General features: G+C 41.5%; 1 protein-coding gene across 1 annotated transcript in view; it reads left to right on the forward strand.

Moving 5' to 3' along the window:
• The window catches only part of TMEM132C (transmembrane protein 132C), a 135,723-nt gene that overhangs the window by 47,037 nt on the left and 67,402 nt on the right, over positions 1-21,284 (forward strand). Inside the window, exon 3 of the mRNA XM_010073087.1 lies at positions 9,480-9,626. Coding sequence (XP_010071389.1) covers positions 9,480-9,626 — 147 coding nt within the window. The remainder of the gene's footprint in view (positions 1-9,479; positions 9,627-21,284) is intronic.

A 21,284-nucleotide genomic window follows, 5' to 3' on the forward strand; every position in this document is an offset into this window, starting at 1 on the left:
AGGAGGATGAGAGGAGTTTTCTACATTACTTGAACTCCCTGAGCCACATCCCATCTGTGATTTATTAGCGTTGCTTTCTCCCTCCCAAGCCACATGAGGTTCCATCCCGTGCCCTGCCTGCCGTCAGTGCCCGCTGGCTCTGGCAGGGCAGGTGGTGACCCACGGAAGCCCACGTGTGCTTTATGTGCTTTATGCATCTGATCCGAGGCTCCTGAGGTCAGCTGGAGTATTTCTGCTCACTTGCTGCCGTCTCAGGGGCTTCAGGTCTGTACCTAAACACACAAACTACCAGCAGCTGCCGCAGGGCACAAGGATTTGTGCTATTGCTGGGTAAACTTAAAGCATGAAAGAACCCAATTTGGAGGCTGTAGTACAGATCACTGCCAGCGTTCACTGGATTAAGACTCAATTCAAACATAAAAGGTAGCGGTTCTGTCTGCTGTATCCCCCTGGACCATCTCTGTAGCATTTCTATCACACTCCTCCATGCGGTTTACAACACAAGGTGTGCTTGTTCTGAAACAAATCAAGAACAGCAGCAGTGTTAATGTGCCTTCAAGTGACTATGCAAGTGTGGGGATTATGATGAGCAAAGCAAGAACCATTACCAAATATGAAACAAATTAACACTGCTGCTGTTCTTGATGTGCCTTCAAGTGACTATGCAAGTGTGGGGATTATGATGAGCAAAGCAAGAACCATTACCAAATATTGGAGTTATGCTACAAGGGATATACAGGAAACATGTTGCCATAATTCTTGTTTTATTCCACAGTTATTCTTCTTAGCAGTCTTTCCACTGTGTTGGCTGCAGTTTTGGCACTCATCTGTGCCAAAAGTCTGCCCCTGGTTGGTGCTGCTCGGTACTTCAGAGAGAGGGGGAGCAGGCAGGACTGAATGGATGGAGGCACGTTATTACAGGACCTGCGGAGTCAGCAAACTCCCTGCTGGTTGGAGGGAGGCCTCTCCAGGGCAATGGCAACATGCTCCATCCTTGAGTAAATTTAAGTTAGACTAATTAGAGTACAAAGGAGACAGTGCTGCAGCTTGGGGATGAACCAGCTGATCATCTGTCTTTTCTTTCATCATTTGTACAAGTACCTGGTATAGTACATAACATTTGAAACAGTTATTCAAACAGCTCCCCTCTTTCTTCATGTTTTAAGGACACCTTCCCCTTTCTCTGTCTAGCAGTTTATCTCAGCAATATTCTGTTTCTCTAAGGAAAAAGGAAACAACCCTCATAGCTGCGTGGCTGATGGCAAAATTGTATTTGTAACAGCTGCTGAAGGGGGAGTGTGGGTAGAATTAAAAACACAAAGGGACTGCATGGGAAGATTACTGCAGAAAGTCACTTGGGGTCTAAGTAATAATCCTAATAACCGCTGCAAACAGTGAGTATTTTCCTCAGCCCTGCTATTGCTCTGCCAGCTGGGGGAACGTCACAAACATGCAGCTTAAAGATTTTTTTTAATAATAGAGAAACTGCATGTAGGGAATATAATCTCAAAGCATTTACTTATCTAAAAACTGTCTCTGGTGCTGTAAAATAGATCTGTGGAGGCAATGAACTTTTATTTAGCATGTGCAGCTGAGTCTGCACTCTGGATTCACTCTGGTAGGTTTTTTGTTTACTCAACACCCAGCTCTGTCTCTCTCTTCTGCCTCTCTCTGCAAGCATGTGTTGGTGTGAGGCAGATGCTGCTTCCAACTCGCTTTTCAACAGACAGCAGAGCAGACAGCATGGTGGCCAATACTGCCTCATATCAGGAATTTATAAATGAGCGTTCACTCAGATACTGATCCCGTAGCAAAGATTTTTCAGGGACTTTACCTAGGTGTGATTATGCATCAACTTCTTGCAGTGGCCGTGAGATGGATCTTTGACTTGGACCCATGGGTTATTTTGAGTTTCAAATTATAAAAGAGCTTTTCTACTCATTCAGTCGGTAAGGAAATGGAAAGGGTGAATAAGTCACAAGAAAACTGCAAAGTCAGGCTGTCCCCTATTTGCTTCAGGTTAAGCATCTAAAATGCTTTAGCATGAGGAGTATGACAGTGTTAAAGCACTCCTGCAAACACCTCCCAAGCACTATCAGAATTTGCTCTTCTCGGTAAGAGCTTCCCTTGCATTTCTAGTGAACCCAGATTTTCTTCTGATTCTATGAGTAACAGGTAAAGGGAAATGAAAAGGGGGTTGAGAAGACCCATCTTTTCCCTGTGTGTTTTTGTGCTCCCAAATTACATGTTCCCATCTGCTGATTAATACTTATGTTGTAAACTGTGAAGAGAAGGAGAGCTTTCTGCACCATACCTGGACAGTGCTGACAAGAGGATCTCCATCCTTCCTAATGGGGGTGGATTTTTGTATTTTGGGATGCCAACCTCAAGTGTTACAAAAATATTAAAGACTACAAAAAGAACAAATATGGGGTTCTTGTTATTGAAAACACTTATTCTTCTGCTTTTAGTTTTCTCTCTTCGCCATTTCTTAGTAGCTGTGAGGATTCCTTCCAAATAACTCTGGGAGCTGAAGCTTAAAAAAAAATACATCTAAAACCTGCAATACTTCATGTAAAGTTTGTGGGAGTTGCGACAACTGCTACGTCCAAAGAAATTCTGGAAGCTATGGATGGAGGAGTTATTTGGTGCATGATTTTGCTGCCTTCTGCCTTGGACCATTTTGTCTCTTATCTTGCTACTGCTCTGATAATTTGAGTTTGATAATGGTGGTTTTCCCATCTAAGGGGCCCCATAAATGCAATTAGCCAAGACAGAGGGCAAGTAAAGCTTCTGGTAGCCATTGCAAGAGCTCCCTTACGCTTTGAGCTCCTGTGAGCTGCCTCAGGTTGAAATGCTCCACCCAAGCAGTGGATCTGAGAACCCCTCAGTAATATCTGGGCAAAAATGGGATTGTTTCTCTGAAAGGAGGGTGAGCTGAAGTTAAATGCAGTAGCGGCTCTGACAGCTTCTGTGAAGTCAGGAGTTTACAGTGTTTGTCTTTGCTGGAGGCAGAATGTTAGCAGGTTGTAAATTCAGATTGGGTTTCCTCTCAGCTTGGGAGACAGATCCAGATTCTCTGTGTTGTGGAGTTCCTTCCTGCTTTTATTTTTATATATATGCATATACGTGGGTTTTTTCCTCATGCCTTTACTGTAAATCCTTAACTAGTGCTTTTAACATTCAATGCTTTTTTTCCTCTTGCCTTTACTGTAATTCCTTAACTAGTGCTTTTAACATTCAATGCTGGAGAAAACAGCTTTGCTGTGAGATATATTAGAAGGTTAAATGACTATCCCTATGACTTAAGAAGTGGTACCCAAGCTTCATAGAGAGCATCTCTTTTTCCTTTTCTTGTAAAATAAATAATGGGATACCTGACACATCAAGAGGACTGAGAATGCTAACAAAGAGTTAACCACAGAAACTGGCCCAAACCAACGAACTCTGTCACAGGAACATCCCAAAGCACATTGGATTTCTTTTTTGGAAAAAAAAATAAAATAAAATACAGCTGACAGCATCCACCTCGTGCCTTGCAGCTGTGCTCTTCAAAGCTTCCTAAGAGACATGAAGCACCTATTCCACTGAAATAAAAAATCAGCTGATTTTCCTAGGGTCTCAGGGAATTTCAGTTATGTAAGAAACACTACAAGAGAACAGCCCCTGAGCAATTTCGAATCCCAGGATTCCTCACTGGCAATGAAAGAATTGTATATAATTTTGAGGGACAGTGAAGTCACCAAAATGTGCAGCTTTGGGGAAGATGAATTTAGTCCAATTCAGCTGACAGAGGAGGTTTCAGAAATACAGAAATCTGTCTCAATTGCCTGCAGAATTACACCTGTATTCAAGAAGCTTATACACTCTGGATTGGATATTATTTGAGGATTTAATTACTGTATCTTCAAAGTAAAATATTTCTTTTTGTTTGTTTTGACATGGCATTTATTTCAAAGTTGTTTTCAAATAGACCAGCATACTAAGAAGTGAAAGAAAGAGGGGAAGGAGTGAAGAGCAAGGACTAAATACCTAGAGATTATCTGTTATGACATTTTAAAGAGTGTTTACCCTTTTTTGCAAAAGCTTTTTCCTGAAGGTCTTTTCTGGATATTCCATGAGCAAGAAAATACCTGAAGGAGAAAGGATGCTCTGAGGAGCAACATCTTCCCTTTTACTAATGATTAGCCCATGTTGTAAATCTAGAAAACAGAGAAAACAAACTTTTTGCATGGATGGCTCTTCCAACTAGCCCTTCTTAATGGGAACCACATCTGAAATACTGCTATTAGCAGTAATTTATTACCTAAGAAATGTAGTACCTAACTTCACCAGTTGAGATGGGGCTTTCTTTTGCTGCTTACCTGTGTGTACGGCTTCTAAATGGAAACTTCTGTCGCAAGGAAGTGGCTGTGGGAAGCACAGGTGGAAATGTGCTTGCCAGGGTAGGATGGAGGCACACAGGGCTCCTGTGGCTTGTGCGGAGTCACGGAGGAAGCCCGGAGCTGAGACCTGATCCCCCCTGTTCCCCAAGCAGAACTGTAGCCGCTCGATCACACTTCCTCTGGTCATGTATTGTGCAAATTAAAGGAGCATATTCGAAAGGTCGACACGGATAACCGGGTCATATTCTTCTGTTCTGCTTTTGGCTTCTCAGCTAAGGGCAGCAACGAGGCTTTTAATGAATATCGTTTTGCCAGGCAGATGTCTGTCCTGTTCATTCAGAACTGCAGTGAGAAACCAGCAACTCATTTCACGTAGAAAGATGAAAGGAAAAAGATTGACTTAATAAAACAAATCTTGCTTAATTGCTGTGGTTAGTCTCCTGCCTGGGTTTTATGGGTTCCTGCAGCTGGCTTTAATCTCCTGATTTACTCTGGGAACAAAGAAGGAAAGGAGTGAACTTAAATCATGGCAGGAAGAAGTTGAAATTTTTTTGGCAGAACTTGGGAAGGTTAGAGACTTACTGTAAAGTGCAGCCCAGAAACAGGCCACCAGGAGAGGCTCCCTGTGTTTTGGGAGAGTAAAATAATTTCTTACCAAGTGACCTTTACAGTCAGTAATGTCAAAGGCTTCTCCTAGTCTGGGCAACTAAGGGAGGATTAACAAATAGGTGGAAGAAACATCGAGGCTCCAGAGGAGACTGACCAAAAGGGGTCAGTGTTTGTTAAGTTGAAACACCAACTTGACAAATACAAACAGACAAGGATTTACACGTGGAACTGCAGAGGATTTAGCGTTAGCATCCTCTCCCTCGCCCAGCACAGTGAGATACATCATGCCTACGCTCGGCTTGTGTGACCCAGGGACTGCCTTACAGAGGAGACCATCCCCCTGCTCAAACTGAACCTGCATCTGTCTCTAATATTTATATTTCAAATACTTTCTAAAGAAAATTGTTCCGGCACAGCAGCTTGGACAACAGATGTGAGCTGAAGAGACTGTCTCCACAAAGCAGTGGTCACTGATCTCAAACCAGACTGCGCTCAGATCAAAGTACAGCGTGCCGAGAACGGGATGACATTTATGAGGAGCACAGGAGACGCAGAGCTAAGTATAACCCTCCGAAAACAAACAGTCTAACAGGAACCAGAAGGTTTAGTGTCTGGAAGAATATTCCAGATATTATGAAGCTCACTGATTAAAAGAATTTAGTACTGATTTAGCTTTTTATTCTTTAGTGCAGCCTTGTCTACCCAAGCTGCTGTGCAAACTTTCTGTTGGAGTGCAGTTTAACCATAGTGCTGGCCCCACCAAAGAGTACCTGCTGCTGCTGGGGGTATTGCCCTGGTCCCTTCTCACTCCTTACTTCGGGCTTCTGCATTTCCCTGGCACTGACATAGCTGGTTATGTGATCTCACAGTGAGCCATCCAGGAAGCTAAATCATCCCCTGATTACTGCTACCAACTTAGCCCATGAGTCAGCTGGGTTTTAGTGCCAGGCTAAAGGGCGTTAGGGACCTGTACAGCCAGGGCTTCCTAATCAGCTTGGTGTGGTGATCACCTGCCGTAACTTCAGACCCTTCCTTTACTGGTAGATTACTTATCTGGGTCACAGCACACCCAGGCAATGCAGCCCTGCTTGGATCTGTGCTTTGAGGAGGACTTTCTCTGGATGAAGTGATAGTCTATAGGATTAGCATCCGTCAGCAAAATCATACAGCATGTGGAGAGCTGTGTGGAGGACTCAGCAGTCTGCCCTCTCCATAGCACTGCTGCAGGTGGTAGAACTCTTCCGTGGCCATAGCGGTTATACAAGATTAAAATTTAAATAGAAAACTATAATTTGAACTCCTGAAATCACAAGTCCCATCTTCTGCTCTGGCTGATGCTGATTCAGTTACCTTTCAGTTACTGTCCTAAGCAGCTGTATACTGTTCGGTCTCAATACTGCTGAGATTTCTTCTAATTTGAGGAAAGTGAAATGGAACAGCTAGATTTTCATCTGTAGTTGATCAGAATATATTAATTAGAAGCATCAGTTCTAAGTTTCACATGTTGGGAAGATAAGGTGCTATATACAACTAAAAGCTTCAATTTGGAAATGAAATACTTGCTTGGAAGTTGAACATTTACACAAGTGCATTTCCTTTGAGATTGTGTAAATAAATATTTTTACCTGGTCTTGACAAAAATTAAGTAATGGTTTCTAGGTAAGTTGCTGGAGACTTTTTCCGCAATGTCTTTGTGGTGCTGCTTGTTCTCCATGCCAGCGAAATGTTTTAATTCTCTATTTGAGAGATTTAAAGAGAGACAGTTATTTTGAGACAAAGCTGAGGCAGAGATTTCCTGTGCTGTGAATTAATAACCTTAGAAGTTCAAGCAAGAAACTCTTTCAGTGTTCTGGCTACCATGTGTTCGTAGAGCTTCAAAAACCCGTTCAGATGGAGTCCTCTATCCAGTGTGGGATTGAAGCTGACCTCTGGTATTTGGCGGCATTCTTAATGATGGTCTTTCTTTCATCTTTCCATTGCAAGGTCTGCTTTTGTCAGAAGATGAAATACTGCACTTAACTTTCAGCACATAGGCAATGAAACTTAAATAAAAGAGCTGCTGCCCATAGGTTTCGTGCCTGTGTACGTGGCTTGCTTAGGAGGGTCTGTGTTTAGATCCAGAAAAAGGAAAGGGTGAGTTTTGTTACTGGGCAGTAGGTTTGGGACCTTAGATTCATCACTTCTACAAATGAAAGCACATAGCAGAAGGGACAGCGGCAATGTAGTGATGCCCACAGTAAATACAGTAATTGTCTAGAATGATGTTGGAGAGGAAGATCTTGACTTCGCTTTGGGTGGCAGTCCAAGCTGACAATTTGTGGCTGGAGGGTACCTTCAGGTTGTGCAGAAAAGCCTCTTGTGTAGGACAAGCATCTACTTGTGAATAAGCAGACATGGCACAGGGGAGAATTTTCCAGTTGGAGTGGGGAACCACACACCAAGGAAATCTGGAGTGCTTCAGCTGTTTGTCATCTCTGTCTATTGTCACTGTACCTGCCTCTCTTAAGTAAACATGGTAAATGTGTATATACTGCATAGATTAGGTGGGTAAATGGAGGAAACTGTCAAGCAATTTGGCCTCCAGGTCCTCGGTCTCGGGGTTTATTGAGGTAGTATAACTTAGAAATTTTTATGTTCGAAGTTGGCACTATTGATTTAAAAAATTAATATTTAATCATAAGTATATAAGGTCAATGTATCTTTGGTAAGGAATTAAATAGACTTTTTCCTTGCTAGCACTCAAACACTAAGTAAATAAAAATTTAAGTGAATATATTTGTATCATATGCGTACAGACTGCATTTAAAAATGTATGGGGCTCAGTACTGTCTAACTTAATTCTGATTCATCCATTGACCTTGTTACATAAAACTCAATGCCCTTTTTAGAGGGAGAGTTGCAAATTGTGCTCCTGCATATTTATTTAGGAAGTTCAATCTTCTGGGTGTTCATACCCTAATTCCAGTGCTAAGTGCAATCACAACATTGATTTTTCTCACTAAACATAACCTACTTTACCCTGGGATGGAATTTTTTTTTTTTAATGGGCTTTATATAATGGCATATGTGAAAACCACTCCACTTAATGCCCCATACTGTAGTTAATTAACAAAATGGCATTGTAGCCATGGCCTTTCATCCTCTGGCAGTGTATTTACCACTAACCTTGGCCATACAACATGTCCGTCCTAATTAACAGGAGCCCAGGTATTGACTATGTCACACTACATGGTGGAAAGAGCAATTTGCAGCTGCTGACAAAGTTGTAATTCTGTTGAAAATCCAAACATGAGGGACCTCATTTTGACTGCCATTATGCCATTTCAAAGCCCATCTCAAGGAACAGCTGAACAAACTGTCTAAATTGTCAGTTTTTACATCTCTCCAGTTGCTAAATATCAGTATCCTAAAATCCATCCAAACATCTTCTAAAATGCATAATGCCAAAAACATACTGATGGATTTATACAGATTTCAAGATTGGTGGTAGTGTTTTCTTATTAATGAAATGTTTATTTACTGTTTATTTATTTGAACTGTAATAGGCTGGAAAACTTCATGGGACTTAGAGCTTTAATGAACCTTCAGTAATGGATTTGATTCTCCCTTTGCTTTTTTCTGTTCTCTTTTCTGAGGAATTCAACTGAAAGCGTTAGAGGTGCATCAGGTTTTTGCTAGTTTTACTAGAGCAATACATAATCTGTGAAGCTCCATGATGTTTCATCTTACAAATGGGAGAATTAAGCACTTGTGCTTTTATACTGACATAAAAATTTTATTTTTCAATGCCTTAAATTGTTTTGTTTCACTGTTGAAAAACTGCAACAAGAAGACAAGTACTCTCCATCATTCATGACTACATCTTTAAAGTGTTTTAGTGCCTAAAGATGCAAAAAGAAGAGTTTTTCCAAGGAACTTAGGTGCTGAGTCCTCATAAATGTCAAGAAGATATCAACATCTTGTTAGATGATGATTTCTGCTCAATAGCTAATGTTTTGTATAGCATAAGTATTTTAGTATTTTTATCTACAAAAATATCCCATGGAATGAAAATGGGTTATTTGAAAAACTCCAGTGAAGTATTCCTCTGTTCCATGATGAAGCAAAAGTTGGTCTTGATGTAGATGAACAGAACCGTCCTGAGTCTTCTGTGTTGGGACAAATTTCTCTTTGAGGTAAATCATTGTCAGAATAAATAAAAGAACCTTGAGGGTGGGTTTTCCTACAGGTTCAGTCTGAATCATAGCTCCAGCCTGCTGTTGGCAGAACAGTTAGAGGTGCACAGGTAGCTGGTTCTGTCCAAAAAAAGTCATATGGTGCCTTAAATCTGCATTTGTGATACCACTCTCTTATTTACTAATGGATTAGAAACTTACCTAATACTTAGAACAGATATATTGAGATTTCCATGCTTGAGCTACATTTGGAGGATCACGGTCCTGAATGACTCTCTTGTAAACTTTTTACACTTGCTGTTTCCAACAGGGCGAAGGTGAAGAAAGGTGTCAACATTCTCAGTGCAAAGACAAGTGACCCCAGGCAGTGGGACGTGAAACAAGAGGTGGGCAATGGTGGAAAGCATTCAACCACAACAGTTATTTGTCAGAGGATAGCGCCAAGTTCAAGGAACAGGTATGAAACCTCATATACTCGGCACATTAAACTCATTTATATCCATGGTACCATTCATTGGTTGAAAGGCTTCGGGCTCATATTGCCACTGCTTGTAGCTATTAAACCTGTAGCCTGGAAATCTGGAGACACTTCTGTTAACTATGGCACCATCTGCTGATCTGTAACAGGGCATCTCAGTTTCCAGGTAATAAAACTCATCAGTTTAAATTAAAAAATTAGTAGAATAGACCTACATTGGGGTGGGGGAGTGTCATTTTGGCATGAATATGAATATTCTTAATTTTAAAGGTTTTTACTGAACATCTTTGGCTTGATAGTTTTGACCTCGTTTCTCTGAACGTGTCACAGCCTCTGTGGTTGGTTCATCAAGCAAGCAATGAATTCTTCCACAGTGAACCTCTGTAGCTTTCAATCACTGGTACAGGATAATTCCAACCTTTCAATATTTAATGTCTTGTATGTAATACAGAAGAATCCCCTTTTGCAAACAGTTACTTCTCCCAGAGCTGGAGGTTCCTGTGCTGAGCCATACACTGGTCTCTGTCAGAGGCAGGGCAGCGTGCTCCAGGGAGCACTGGTATGAACTGGCCTGCCAGCGCCTGCTTTCCTCTTTAATATGTTTTTTCTGGGACTTGGTCTAGCTATTCCACAGCCATAAAAGCAGTACTTCTTCAGTAAGCATGATTCTCTTCCGTAACACATAGTAAAGTCACGTATTGCTTCTTTCAGTGGAAGTTTTTACTCCTGCTGGGTATCATCCTAACGAATTCCCACACCACTGCTGTATATCAGTCCACGCAGAGCGTTTTCATTGTACAGACTGAGCAATGCATCCCTAGATCTGCGCTTAGTATTGGCCTTAAACCTGGGCTCCTTGAAGACTATCATAAAATCTTCAGTGGATACCGGGTTGCTTATTGCTTTCCCATGCAGTTGGTTTGTACTATCTTAAAGCACAGAAAACCTGAGCAGATTTTAACATTTGTATTCTGGGCTCAGTCGGAGTGGCTGGGAAATATTAGACTTCTGTAAAGTGCAGAAATTTCTCATCAGGAGCAGCTCACTGATTCAATGTATTTACACTCGATATCATTGCAGTTAGTGAGGTTTTTTAATGGAGAGTTTGGGGGAGCAGGTAAAGAGAAAGGAAAAATGCACCATTTGAGCCTGCCAGAAGTTAAAACCAAACCAGTTTGAAAGGGAGGGCATGGCTTTGAAACAGCATGTGACTCTCAGTATATTTGCAATTGAGGAACTATAATAGTCAAGTTATCAAACCCCAAATTAAATCTCCTCAATCCAATTTGCATAAAGTCTAATTAACCTATAAAAATATTTTTAGCACTAATTATGCAAATACAAGTCAATGTTTTAATTAATACCTCTTTCATTTGTGTATGTAAATAATCACTGTCTTCTGACAGCGTGACGAACCTGGGTTTGAATGAAATGTTTGTGTACAAGGAGGGGCTGGATAGGGAAACCCAGGCGTGTGTACGGAGATCCCGGTGGAACAGCATACAGCGTAGTGGGCATTGCAGTTAGTGAGCTTCTAAGCGTCACTTGGAGCCCTCTGTGCAGAGCACAAATATTCTATTAAGCTAATTTAATTTGGTTGAGAATTGCAGGTCCCTAATGGGATCTTTCAGTGCTGCCACCAGCTTTTTCAGGCTGCTTTAGCAGCGCGGTTCATTTGGGTGATGTGCAGTTCTGTAGCAAGGTCAGCAGAGAAGGGAGGTACTGCTCTGGAGTTCCCGCATCAACGCAGGCTAATCTTCTCTTGCAGCAAACTCAGCCAACTCATAAATATATTAAATATAAGCAGAGAGAGGTGTTTTCCACTGTCTTTGCAAAAGAGCTTCTGAAAAGCAAGGAGATGAAAGTTTGTAGTTCCTGAGTGCTTTATAAACATGCACACATCTTGCCAAGAAGATGAGAGTATGTTCTTCTTTACATGACCAGCTATTTCTAGCACAGCTCAGAGGGTCAGCTAGCAAGAAAGCAGAACAAAGAGTCTTCCACAGTTGTGCCTTACTCCTCTGTTGCAACCAAGACTGGGGCTAATGCAGGCAGAACTCCTCTTGCTCCTTCAAACTTGGAAGTGGGCTGGAACAAGCTGCCTTCAGTCTGTTCTTCAGCCGATGTTTCTGCCCATGGAGGTTGTACTCTGTTTGCGGAGGAATGGAGCCACCCAGTGCTTTTGATTTCTGTCAGCTGGGTAGAGAAACTGAGCCGGGTAGAACGGAGAGACATTTAGAAAAACTGACATAATGGAACACTGCTGTGATGTAGCACTTTATCCTCTTGGCCTTGAACCTTTTGAGAGGCCCGTGGGTGTACAGCTCTCCAGCCATCTGTCTGATAAAGAGGCAGACTCGGGAAGAGTGCTTCCAGATGTTATGTTTATGTTTCAGACTGTGTCGCGATCGCTTATTCCTCCCGCCACACGCGCACACATTGTTGCAGTTGTTTGTTGGGTTTTTTTAACACTGTCTGGGTAGGATTGCATTCACACAGAAACAGCTAATGATGTTACCGGGTTGTGTTTCCTATCATCGGGGCATGGAGGAAAGCAACAAAGCCGTTACAATTCTGTGCAGGGCTCTCCTCTGTCTGGCAGCACCATGTGCTGCCAAGGGATGTCAGAGAAGTGAATTCTCTTGTGGCTGAAAAATAAAAGTGTAGATGTATAACATGCCTCAAACTTGAAGAACTGTAAGCTGTGTGATGTGTGTGTGTCTGCCTATACCTCGAGACAGTTGGTCTGTGCCCAATATGTGGACGCAGAGAAGACTATTCACACGTTGTGAGCAGGGTGTTATTAATATGTTAGAATCTGGGTCATCTTCCCCGGCACGGTTGTGGGTCAGACTGGTTTGTAGAGCTCAGCAGAGTAGCAGAGGTGCATTCTGACCTCAAAACCTTGCAGTCTGAGCAGAGGACACTGGTTTTCACAAGGACTCGGAGGTCTGGTGCTCCTGGGTCAGGATTTTTTCCTTACAGTTGTTTATCTTCTGACTGGTAATTGAGGCAGGATCAGAGCTGAGATGGCATGTGCCACTGCTGTAGGAGCTGCTTGGGAAGTTGTGTACATCTTCAGGAGGTCACCTCTGTGTCTGCAGAAACTGATTTGTACAAACTGTAGAGATGCTTTAGGAGGAAGATATCAGCAGTGGATTTCTTTCACAACTGAACCCCGAAACAGAATCCATTTCCATTCATTTATGACAAAGTCACAGATGAATGAGCATTGTGGCCTCCTGAGTATTTTGTTTTAAGCATTACACAGATTTTGGTGCAAATTAGGTGCGGTCTTTTAGGCTGCTGGCAGATTACCAGTGCAACCCTCAGAGCTTCCAAGGCGAGTCGTTCCTGCGATGTGCATCTGTCTGCTTAAAATCACACATGGGAGCGTGTGCGTGTAGCTGTCAGTAACAGGACCGGGAATTATATAGCGAACCCTTTACCTACTGCCTTAGAGATCCTTTCTCTCCACCCTTTCTCATCTGATTTCCCAAATAATTTATCTCTGCCAGCTGTCTTTGCGTTTTAAGATTTCTCTTTATGTTAGGATGCCTGCTCCAGGTCAAACTAGGGCACAGATGTCTCCAGCATCAGCGTAGGTGCCAGAGATACCCTGGACATCTGCACATACAGCGGGGGATCAGCCAGCTGTGCCGCGTAACAATATCTTTTCTAGGGCACAGAAGACTAGGGTTAGAAGGTTGCTTCCCAAAGGAGCCTTTCATATGGCTCCTCTTTTGCTGCTTTGAATGTCAGGAGTGTTTATCAAAGCCCCAAGCTGGGGAAGGAGGAAAGATGAAGAATGTCTCTGGTGTCTCTTCTTTCAGGAGGAGGCTGCCTGCGAGGAAGGAGGCGGATGCTCCGCTGCCTGGCTCTCTGTCTGCCGCAGTGTCTAAGCAAGCGGCTGCACAAACTGGCTCGAGAGGGAATATTTGTTTCTTCCACCTTACTGTCTTACTGGGTACTTGATGAAACTTATGAATCCTAAGTGGTTTTGAATTAATGGGCAGCCCTGTCTTGCATTAAGGAAAAGTGAATTCTGCAGGAGCCCTCATGGACAAGGGCTCTCCCTGAGCCTGAAGGACCCTTTCTTTTCAATGCTTTCAGTAATGCAAGTGCAGAAAGATCAGATTTGAGATAAGTATTGCAATTTTTGTGTTACCAACATACGTCTGTCTAGTTTTAATCTAGCACCTACCACTGCGAGGCCCTGATCCATAGCTAGTCTTGGCCCTGCCATAATCCAACAACACTGTTATCAGTCAGTTGTTTCAATAGAAATTGGTGTTTAACGTGGCATCAGCGTAAATACCTGCTTTCCAACAGATAAAGGCTGAGTCAGAAAGTTAACAGGGCTTGCACAGGTGTTGTGGAAGATACTAAATGGAAAATATTTTCTTTCTTATCAGGTATGTCGTAACATTCTCTCTTCTGTTTGAAATTCAAAGCAGGATATTATAATTTAAGATGAGGTTTTTGAAGGCCTGTTGTTAGACACTATTGAAATGAATTTTCGTGTTGGATTTCAACAGAACCGCTGTTAGACTTGGTCCTGACCATTCAAAAAATACTACATTAGTCTTATAGATAACATAGTATTAGCCAAGGAGTAAGGCATTCTCATGATTTTTCTCTCCAAGAAAATGAATTAATAGAGATGAGATAATAAAATGCATGAAATGAGATCTATTCATGATCTCTACAGAAGTTCCAGCCCAGCCGCAATAATTCGGGTGGTTTTTTTTTCTTCCTACTTTGGAGTTCCTGGGTCTGCTGGGAAGCAGAAGAGCTGAAGCACCAAGAGAAAGGTCATTCTTCACATATTTTTTGCCCAAGTGAAATAATCAAATTTGTTAGCTCAGCAAATCTGTATAGTTTGGAAAAGCTTTTTACATGCTTATCAAAACCAAATGCTGGAAGCTTAGCCAATGCATGCAGTAACCCAGCCTTGCTGAGAAAGCTGCTGTCTCAGTGCTTCCCTGCTTTCCAGTCAGGTTGGATGTATTGTTTTATTTCGTTATTATGTAAATGGAGCAGAGCCCCACACATATTAAATAGAATATATTGTTTTATTTCGTTATTAGGTAAATAGAGCAGAGCCCCACACATATTAAATAGAATAGAATGTGCAGTCATGGAATATCGGACAACAGCTTTAGATCCATTCCAAACTGATAGACGGGTTCAATAATAACTGTAATTCCTGATGTCCAGGCTGAGATTATTTTTTGATATCTGACAAAGCAATCATTTCTCAGAAAGCGACTGGAAAACATATGGTCTACTTTTCAGCCTTTAACTTATGTCTGAGCATGTGTTTTGCAGAGCTCCTGGACTGTGCAGTAGGAAAGGGTGCCTGTCACACTCGCATCTTCTGCTGAAAGCTGCGGTGTTCTTGCCTCTTGCACACAGCAATCCCTACTGCTTTCCATTTTAATAAGCTGTAATTCATAGCGAGCTTATCCGTGAAAATCTCCTTCTGATTCAGCACATTCATGGACTGATACTTATGTTGGTTTTTTTTTTCTCTTTGCGGTCTAAATCTTGAGTTCTAATTAGGGGTGAGGTCCGCTCTTATCTGTGACGTTTGGCATGGTTCAGATGTTTTAGCAGCTATTGTAACGCAGCCTTCCTTGTGATGTGGAGGCAGTGGCAGATAAGAGACAAAAGATACAGAATTGGGGGGATGAATTTGTGCATGTGCATTTTTTCTCACACTGCCTTTGAAGCAGAAACATCTGCTGAAAGCCATAAACAGCTGAGTTCAGCAATACCACATCATGCTGCCAAGCAACTCTGCTTTCCTCTGTAACTTTCACAGCAAAGGAAATAAATCAGTCAGGCAAGAAAGAATGAAGAAAATTTAGGAAAAAGCGCCAAAAGCCAAACCTTTCTAGAATAAAGTGAATAAGATCTTTGTTAGTATTCGGCAGAGCAAATTGAAATATGTTTCTTACACATGTAAGCTCTCTATAGCATTGCTGCTGGAGGAATTTTGTAGTAAAAAAACTCCTCTGAAGTCAAGATGCTTAAAATTGGTCAGGAGAGACCTCTGGAACATAGGCTAAGATCTCATCAAAGAGAATTAGATTATTTTAAACATTTTTCCCATCTCATGCCTTTGTCGGATCAGTAGCAACCAACCAACTGACAGTGGTACAGTGTCCCTGTTTAGCTGAGACCTTTCCATTCCCTTAGGCAAAGCACAGTGTATCAGCCAGGTGAACTGCTTGTTTCTGCACTGGCTTGCTGAGACTTACTTTGACACTCAACGTTACTTTAGTTTGATGACTTACCGCCTATTTAAATCGCAGATAAAAACACCTTCTCAGTTTCTTTTGTTTTTATATAATAATGGTGACTTCTCTATGGGACAGGTGGAAAATTATTATATAGATGCTAAGTCTTTGTTGTAAGTCTTATAAGTTAAGCAGGCTTGGTAAGAGAACCGGCAGCTCGTGGTAACTGCTGACTCAGAGGATTTTACAACGTGTTGCTGGTGCTGTGGGCTCCTACACCCTGCTTGTAGCAGAGCTCTCCCTCCAGTCAGCATTCCGGGCTGCCGCTTTGGTTCAGATCGGGAAGCTCTATTCCCAGTTGACCCGCGTGTGTAACTAAGTGATGTGACTTATATACCTGCAGCAAGGGATGGTTAAACACCAGTCCTACTGCCGCCTTCGTTCAGAGACCACAGTACTTTTTCCTGGAAAAATCTGTGATGTGTCCTTATTACTTTGAAGGGTCAGAATGAAGAGTGTCGCTGACTGGTATAGATCGGTGTAGATCTGCTGAAACAGTGTCTACCAGTTTGTCCCACTATCATCCAGGAAGAACTCGTACAACTTTCCTGTTATTATTTTACCAACAAGCTAGTAATTTCATGGGGAAGTAAATTCATTAAAGAAAATTGAGGTGCTTGTTGTAGAGAGTTTTTTGATAGACCAGTGCTGAATTCCTGATTACTTGCCAGGAATTTCAGTTCCAGTTAAATTTCCAGGGAAGAAACCTTAGCTTCTTTGAAGCAAATGGCAAAATTTCCTTTGCAGTCTGAATTTCACCCCAAGTTTAGACTAAATTTTTACTCTTCTCTCCTTCCTTCTCTCTGACATACAGCCCAGTAAACTAGAATAGAATAGAATATGTCAGCTGGAAGGGACCTACAACAGTCATCTAGTCCAACTGCCAGATAATGTATTTCTTGTTCCAGGCTGTGAGCAGCAGCTGACACACTCCTCTTCCACATGTATACCTGCATACATGATGGTAATTATCACAAAAGGAGTTTTAAGTAGCACCCCATTGATTTTTGGTTTCCATGCTGCGAATTAATGGACTGAGCGTGCACTCTTTGTAATCACACTACTAGAAATTCAATAATGACTCTGCCAGAGTACTTGAGTGACCTCAGCCACCGAATTCATTCCTATTTCGACTATTTTTAATGAGACTGGCGTATTTAGCAATGCCACTGGATGGCTTGAGAGCAATGTGCCCTGTCAACCAAAGTGTTACTGATAGACCAGCTAACAAGAATTTCCATGTTTATATCTGTTCTCTTACCCAAAATAGTTTACAGCTTCTGTGTGGCAACGTTCATTGGAATGTACTGAGCAAAATAAATTTCTGATGTATATGATCTGCATGAAATATTCCATTGTAACTATTGGATTTCAACCAAATCAGTGCTCAGCAAGTACCACTGACAATCCCCAAAGGAATATATATATCATCTCTGGTTAGTTTAGCAATTGTTCAGCTAGGTTTAGAGGTTTTAATTATATTGGATGAGAATTTGGTATGGCATTTTTGTCATCTCTGAAAAAGTGTAACAGGATGATGAGGCTCTCCACTTGGAGATGCTATTTGTTAATTTTTATCTTGGGAAACATTCAGAAATTTGATGAGACTGACTGGGAAGGAATATTTAAAGACAGATCTTGTTTTTGCTGCATATCTGTTTGGCTATCTACACTTGCGTAGTTCCACAGTTTGGTTACATGTGCTGTGATTTCCTCACAACCAGATAGTCAGCTCCTATGGGTTACAGATGAACACTGTTTAAATGCATAGTAATTACAAGCCATTCCCAACAGTGCTCTTACTTAGAAGTTAACCTAGAAATGTCACGGTAAGTGTAGAGGATTTATCACTAAGAACTGGCTAGAAACTCAGCTTTTGCTAACATTACTCCCAGAACCATCCAGGAAGGGGATTGTTGCCATGTTCTGTTAATCAGAGCTGTATGAATTGTTTTGACAGGCAGCCTATCCTGCTCTTTTCGGTATTCCTGGGGCTGGTAGAATTGCTGAGGTGAGATGAAACACGTAGTCATCAAACATCATATAATTGCCACATCCTTCAGTGATGCAAGTCGGTAGAGATTTGTTGTGGTTCGGTGTGGATCACATACAAATTCACTGTGTGGGTTTATTAAAAAGAATCTCAGCAGATACCCAGAGTCACAGAACAGACTTCCACTTAGAGCAGAACCCAGGACATTCGAGGGCAGTGGTTTAACTGCCAAAGTGCAGTAAATAATTTGTATTCATCAATATCTATCGTATTTCCTGTGGGTCCAGTTTTGAGTTCCCCCATGTAACTTAGGGAGAGAGAGAAGACTTGGTTTCAGTGACACTCTCTCCAGATGCAACCCTGGCTTATTTAGAGTAAACAGTTGACTGAAGTATTTGTCAGGCTCTATTATAGCTGTTCCTGCATTCTGTAAAATTTTTCACATATATACAAGCATGAGTTCATTTTGCCAGGAAACAAGACCATTAATCCTGCCTACTTTGAAACCATGTCTCTGTGGACTGTTGTGGGTGATTTAACTGTTCAGATTACTTAGATTGTTGGAAACTCCTTCCCTGTGCAATGTTAATGACTGCTGCATAGCTCAGCCCTGCATGAGAGAGTTTTCTTTTATTTAAGAATATTTGTACTTTTTATCTCATATTTTTCTTATATTTTCTTATATTTCTCTATGTCTATATCTAATCCATTGTATTTCTTATTTTATTATATATTTAATGTTTTTTTTCTTATAATAAATCCTCTCAAAGGGGGATTTGGTTTCTAAAGAGTTAATTGCTGCATGCTATTTTACTCATGAGCCAATTGAATCAGATAATTTGCTGTTTCCTGAGTAATGTCAAAGAGTGTACAGAAAGATCTTTTGTTCCAACGAAGCTGTTAGAGAGGGTTGGAGCATTCCTTTCTATGCAAATTCTTTACATGAAAGTTTTACAGTATGTACCCTACAAGATTTAGAAATGCTGCTATTTAAACATCTGTACACATAATTAGTTAGTAATTGTTGAGATATAATAGTCTCTTTAGTCTAATAGTTTGTTAGAACTATTCCAGGCATCCCTGAAGACAGATTTGGGAAAGATTTGAAAAATCAGAATTGTGCTCCTTGTAGCCACCTTTTTGTTTCCACCTTCTTGCTGGGAAAATGCTGTCTGTTTGCTTATCGGAGTCTAACAGCCAAAATTCTCATGTGTGGAAGCACCTGCGTGAGAGAGGATGAGCTTGAATGATTGCGCGGGATGGAGGACAAGGAGCTCTGAGTCACTCATTATAGAGCTCATGGCAAACTGGGTGGCAGTCTGCCCGCGTTACTTGCTTCTCACGGTGCAAAACATGCATTGAACACAGAGCAGAGAGCTTGGGTGTTTGTATCCCAAGGCTGTCCCACAGTTCAGAGCCTGAGATGATCTACAGATTAGCACTGACTGAGTCAGCGGACCCTGTGTACCTTGTCTCAGCAGTGGGGATTTGAAGGAAAAAAAACATCAGAGGGATAATTAGCTGGGTCAGCAAGTGGTCAGGCTTGGCCAGAGGAGCAGCACTCTGTAGCTGTGAGTAGGAGAGAGGCAAAGAGGGGCTTGTCCAGATCACATCTCTCCTGAGCCTTTGAAAGTTTTCTGTCTCTAATTAAAATAAAGTGTAGATTATGTTGAGTGTTTCAACTTCTGTTTGCCATGCCTTGGTATTACTCTCTCTCAAATCTAATGCTTCTGACTCCAGTAGCCAAAGCCTCTCAATTGTTGTCACACTCTGAGTAGCTTCATGACAATAATCTTCTGTAGGATAGTTTAAGTGAGTGGAAGTGACTATTAGATGCAGGAAAATATGCCAAAAGTCATTCTCTCTTTGCTAACTAGATGTAATTTAAATTTTAAACAAAAGTATTGAAATCACTACTCTTGGAAGGGAATCCAAAACTATAATGGTTGTGCTTTTTCTAAGGGAAGTCACATTTCTCCTTGGAGCTAATACCAGAAGGTCCTTTGTACTCAAAACAGCATAGTGCTAAGTAAAGAATAGAGATCTAAGTTATTAGAGGGACATATATATACTTTACAGTAAACTATACAGTTATATATTTATACTGTTTATGGTGTTGACTTCCTTCTGTGTGTTCCTACCCACTAGGGTGTGGAAACTTAGAGGTTCCATATTGCCATCAGTCAGTGACAGAATTTTGACATTTGTACAAGGAAATGTATGTATCCAAACCCAAACCTGTTGCCATTGAAAATGAAATAAACTGTGAAGATACCTGAAAACTTAGGTTTGCAAGACTGGAACTTGCAGGCTTTTCCAGAGTTTCCTAAAAGTGTGTAAAGTTAACCTTCAAAGTCTTTGTAGGACTGGCGTCCCTCTAGTCTCTTCTGTAAACCAGTTTCCACATTCATCTGTCTTTTTACTCTGTCTTGGACTTCCTGATGTGGGTAGAAATCACCTCCCTAACTTCTCCCTCTTCTAAGATACAGACTGGAGATAATGGCCATTATTCCTCTACTTGACATTCCAGGTTAAAAATACCAAATGCACTCAACTCTGCCCTCCCTCTAATTTCAGTCAATTTCTGGGGAGAACATTGATTTGATTAATTACCCCTTGGCAGCAGAAACAGACTGCAGGTTGCTCGGATGACCTCTAGATGCTGATGCATGGGAACTCTCCATCACAAGCAGAGCTTTGGCCGGTGCCAGTCTCAGTGTCCGTAGTGTCAGAAGGGGGAAACAGTTCATATCTTGTATCCATAACATGTTCTTTAAACCCAGTACACTTTCTCCTAGGTGCTGCATTGTGGGATAGCATCCAAACATTTCTTAGTTCTTAGTGTTTCCGTCCGGGATTGTCTAACACAGCCCTCCTTCGTTCAGTTTAAACTTCTGTTAAACACTGATTAAGCCCCCCAAAATAAGAACTTTACTCTTACATAGGGTGTTTTCAGTCTCTGTACTTTACTACTAAAGCTATGGGAAGCCAGGGAAGGCTGTGCTGCTGATTCTAAGTGTGTGTGTTCTTTAGCTCTCTCTCCCTCACCAAGCTTGTTGCCTAAAAACGCCCTTTACAAGAAAAAAATCCATAGTGCTGCAGAGCTGGCTGATTTACTGGTGACCTGCCTGTAAGGACTGCGTTACTCAAGTATTCACTTGTCCTTTGAACATGAAAAGACAGACAGGTGGAGCCTGAGGTATTACTTGGTACAAAGCAAACATTTAAAAAGCACCAAGTTTCAGGTCCTTCTTGGTAATGGAAAGTGCTATTTTGAAAAGTGCCATTTGACATTTAGAAGATTAACTGGTATTGACTTCCTGTGTGAGTTGGGCTCCT

This window comes from Pterocles gutturalis, unplaced genomic scaffold (genome assembly GCF_000699245.1).
Source record: "Pterocles gutturalis isolate BGI_N339 unplaced genomic scaffold, ASM69924v1 scaffold537, whole genome shotgun sequence".
NCBI classification, from domain to species: domain Eukaryota; kingdom Metazoa; phylum Chordata; class Aves; order Pterocliformes; family Pteroclidae; genus Pterocles; species Pterocles gutturalis.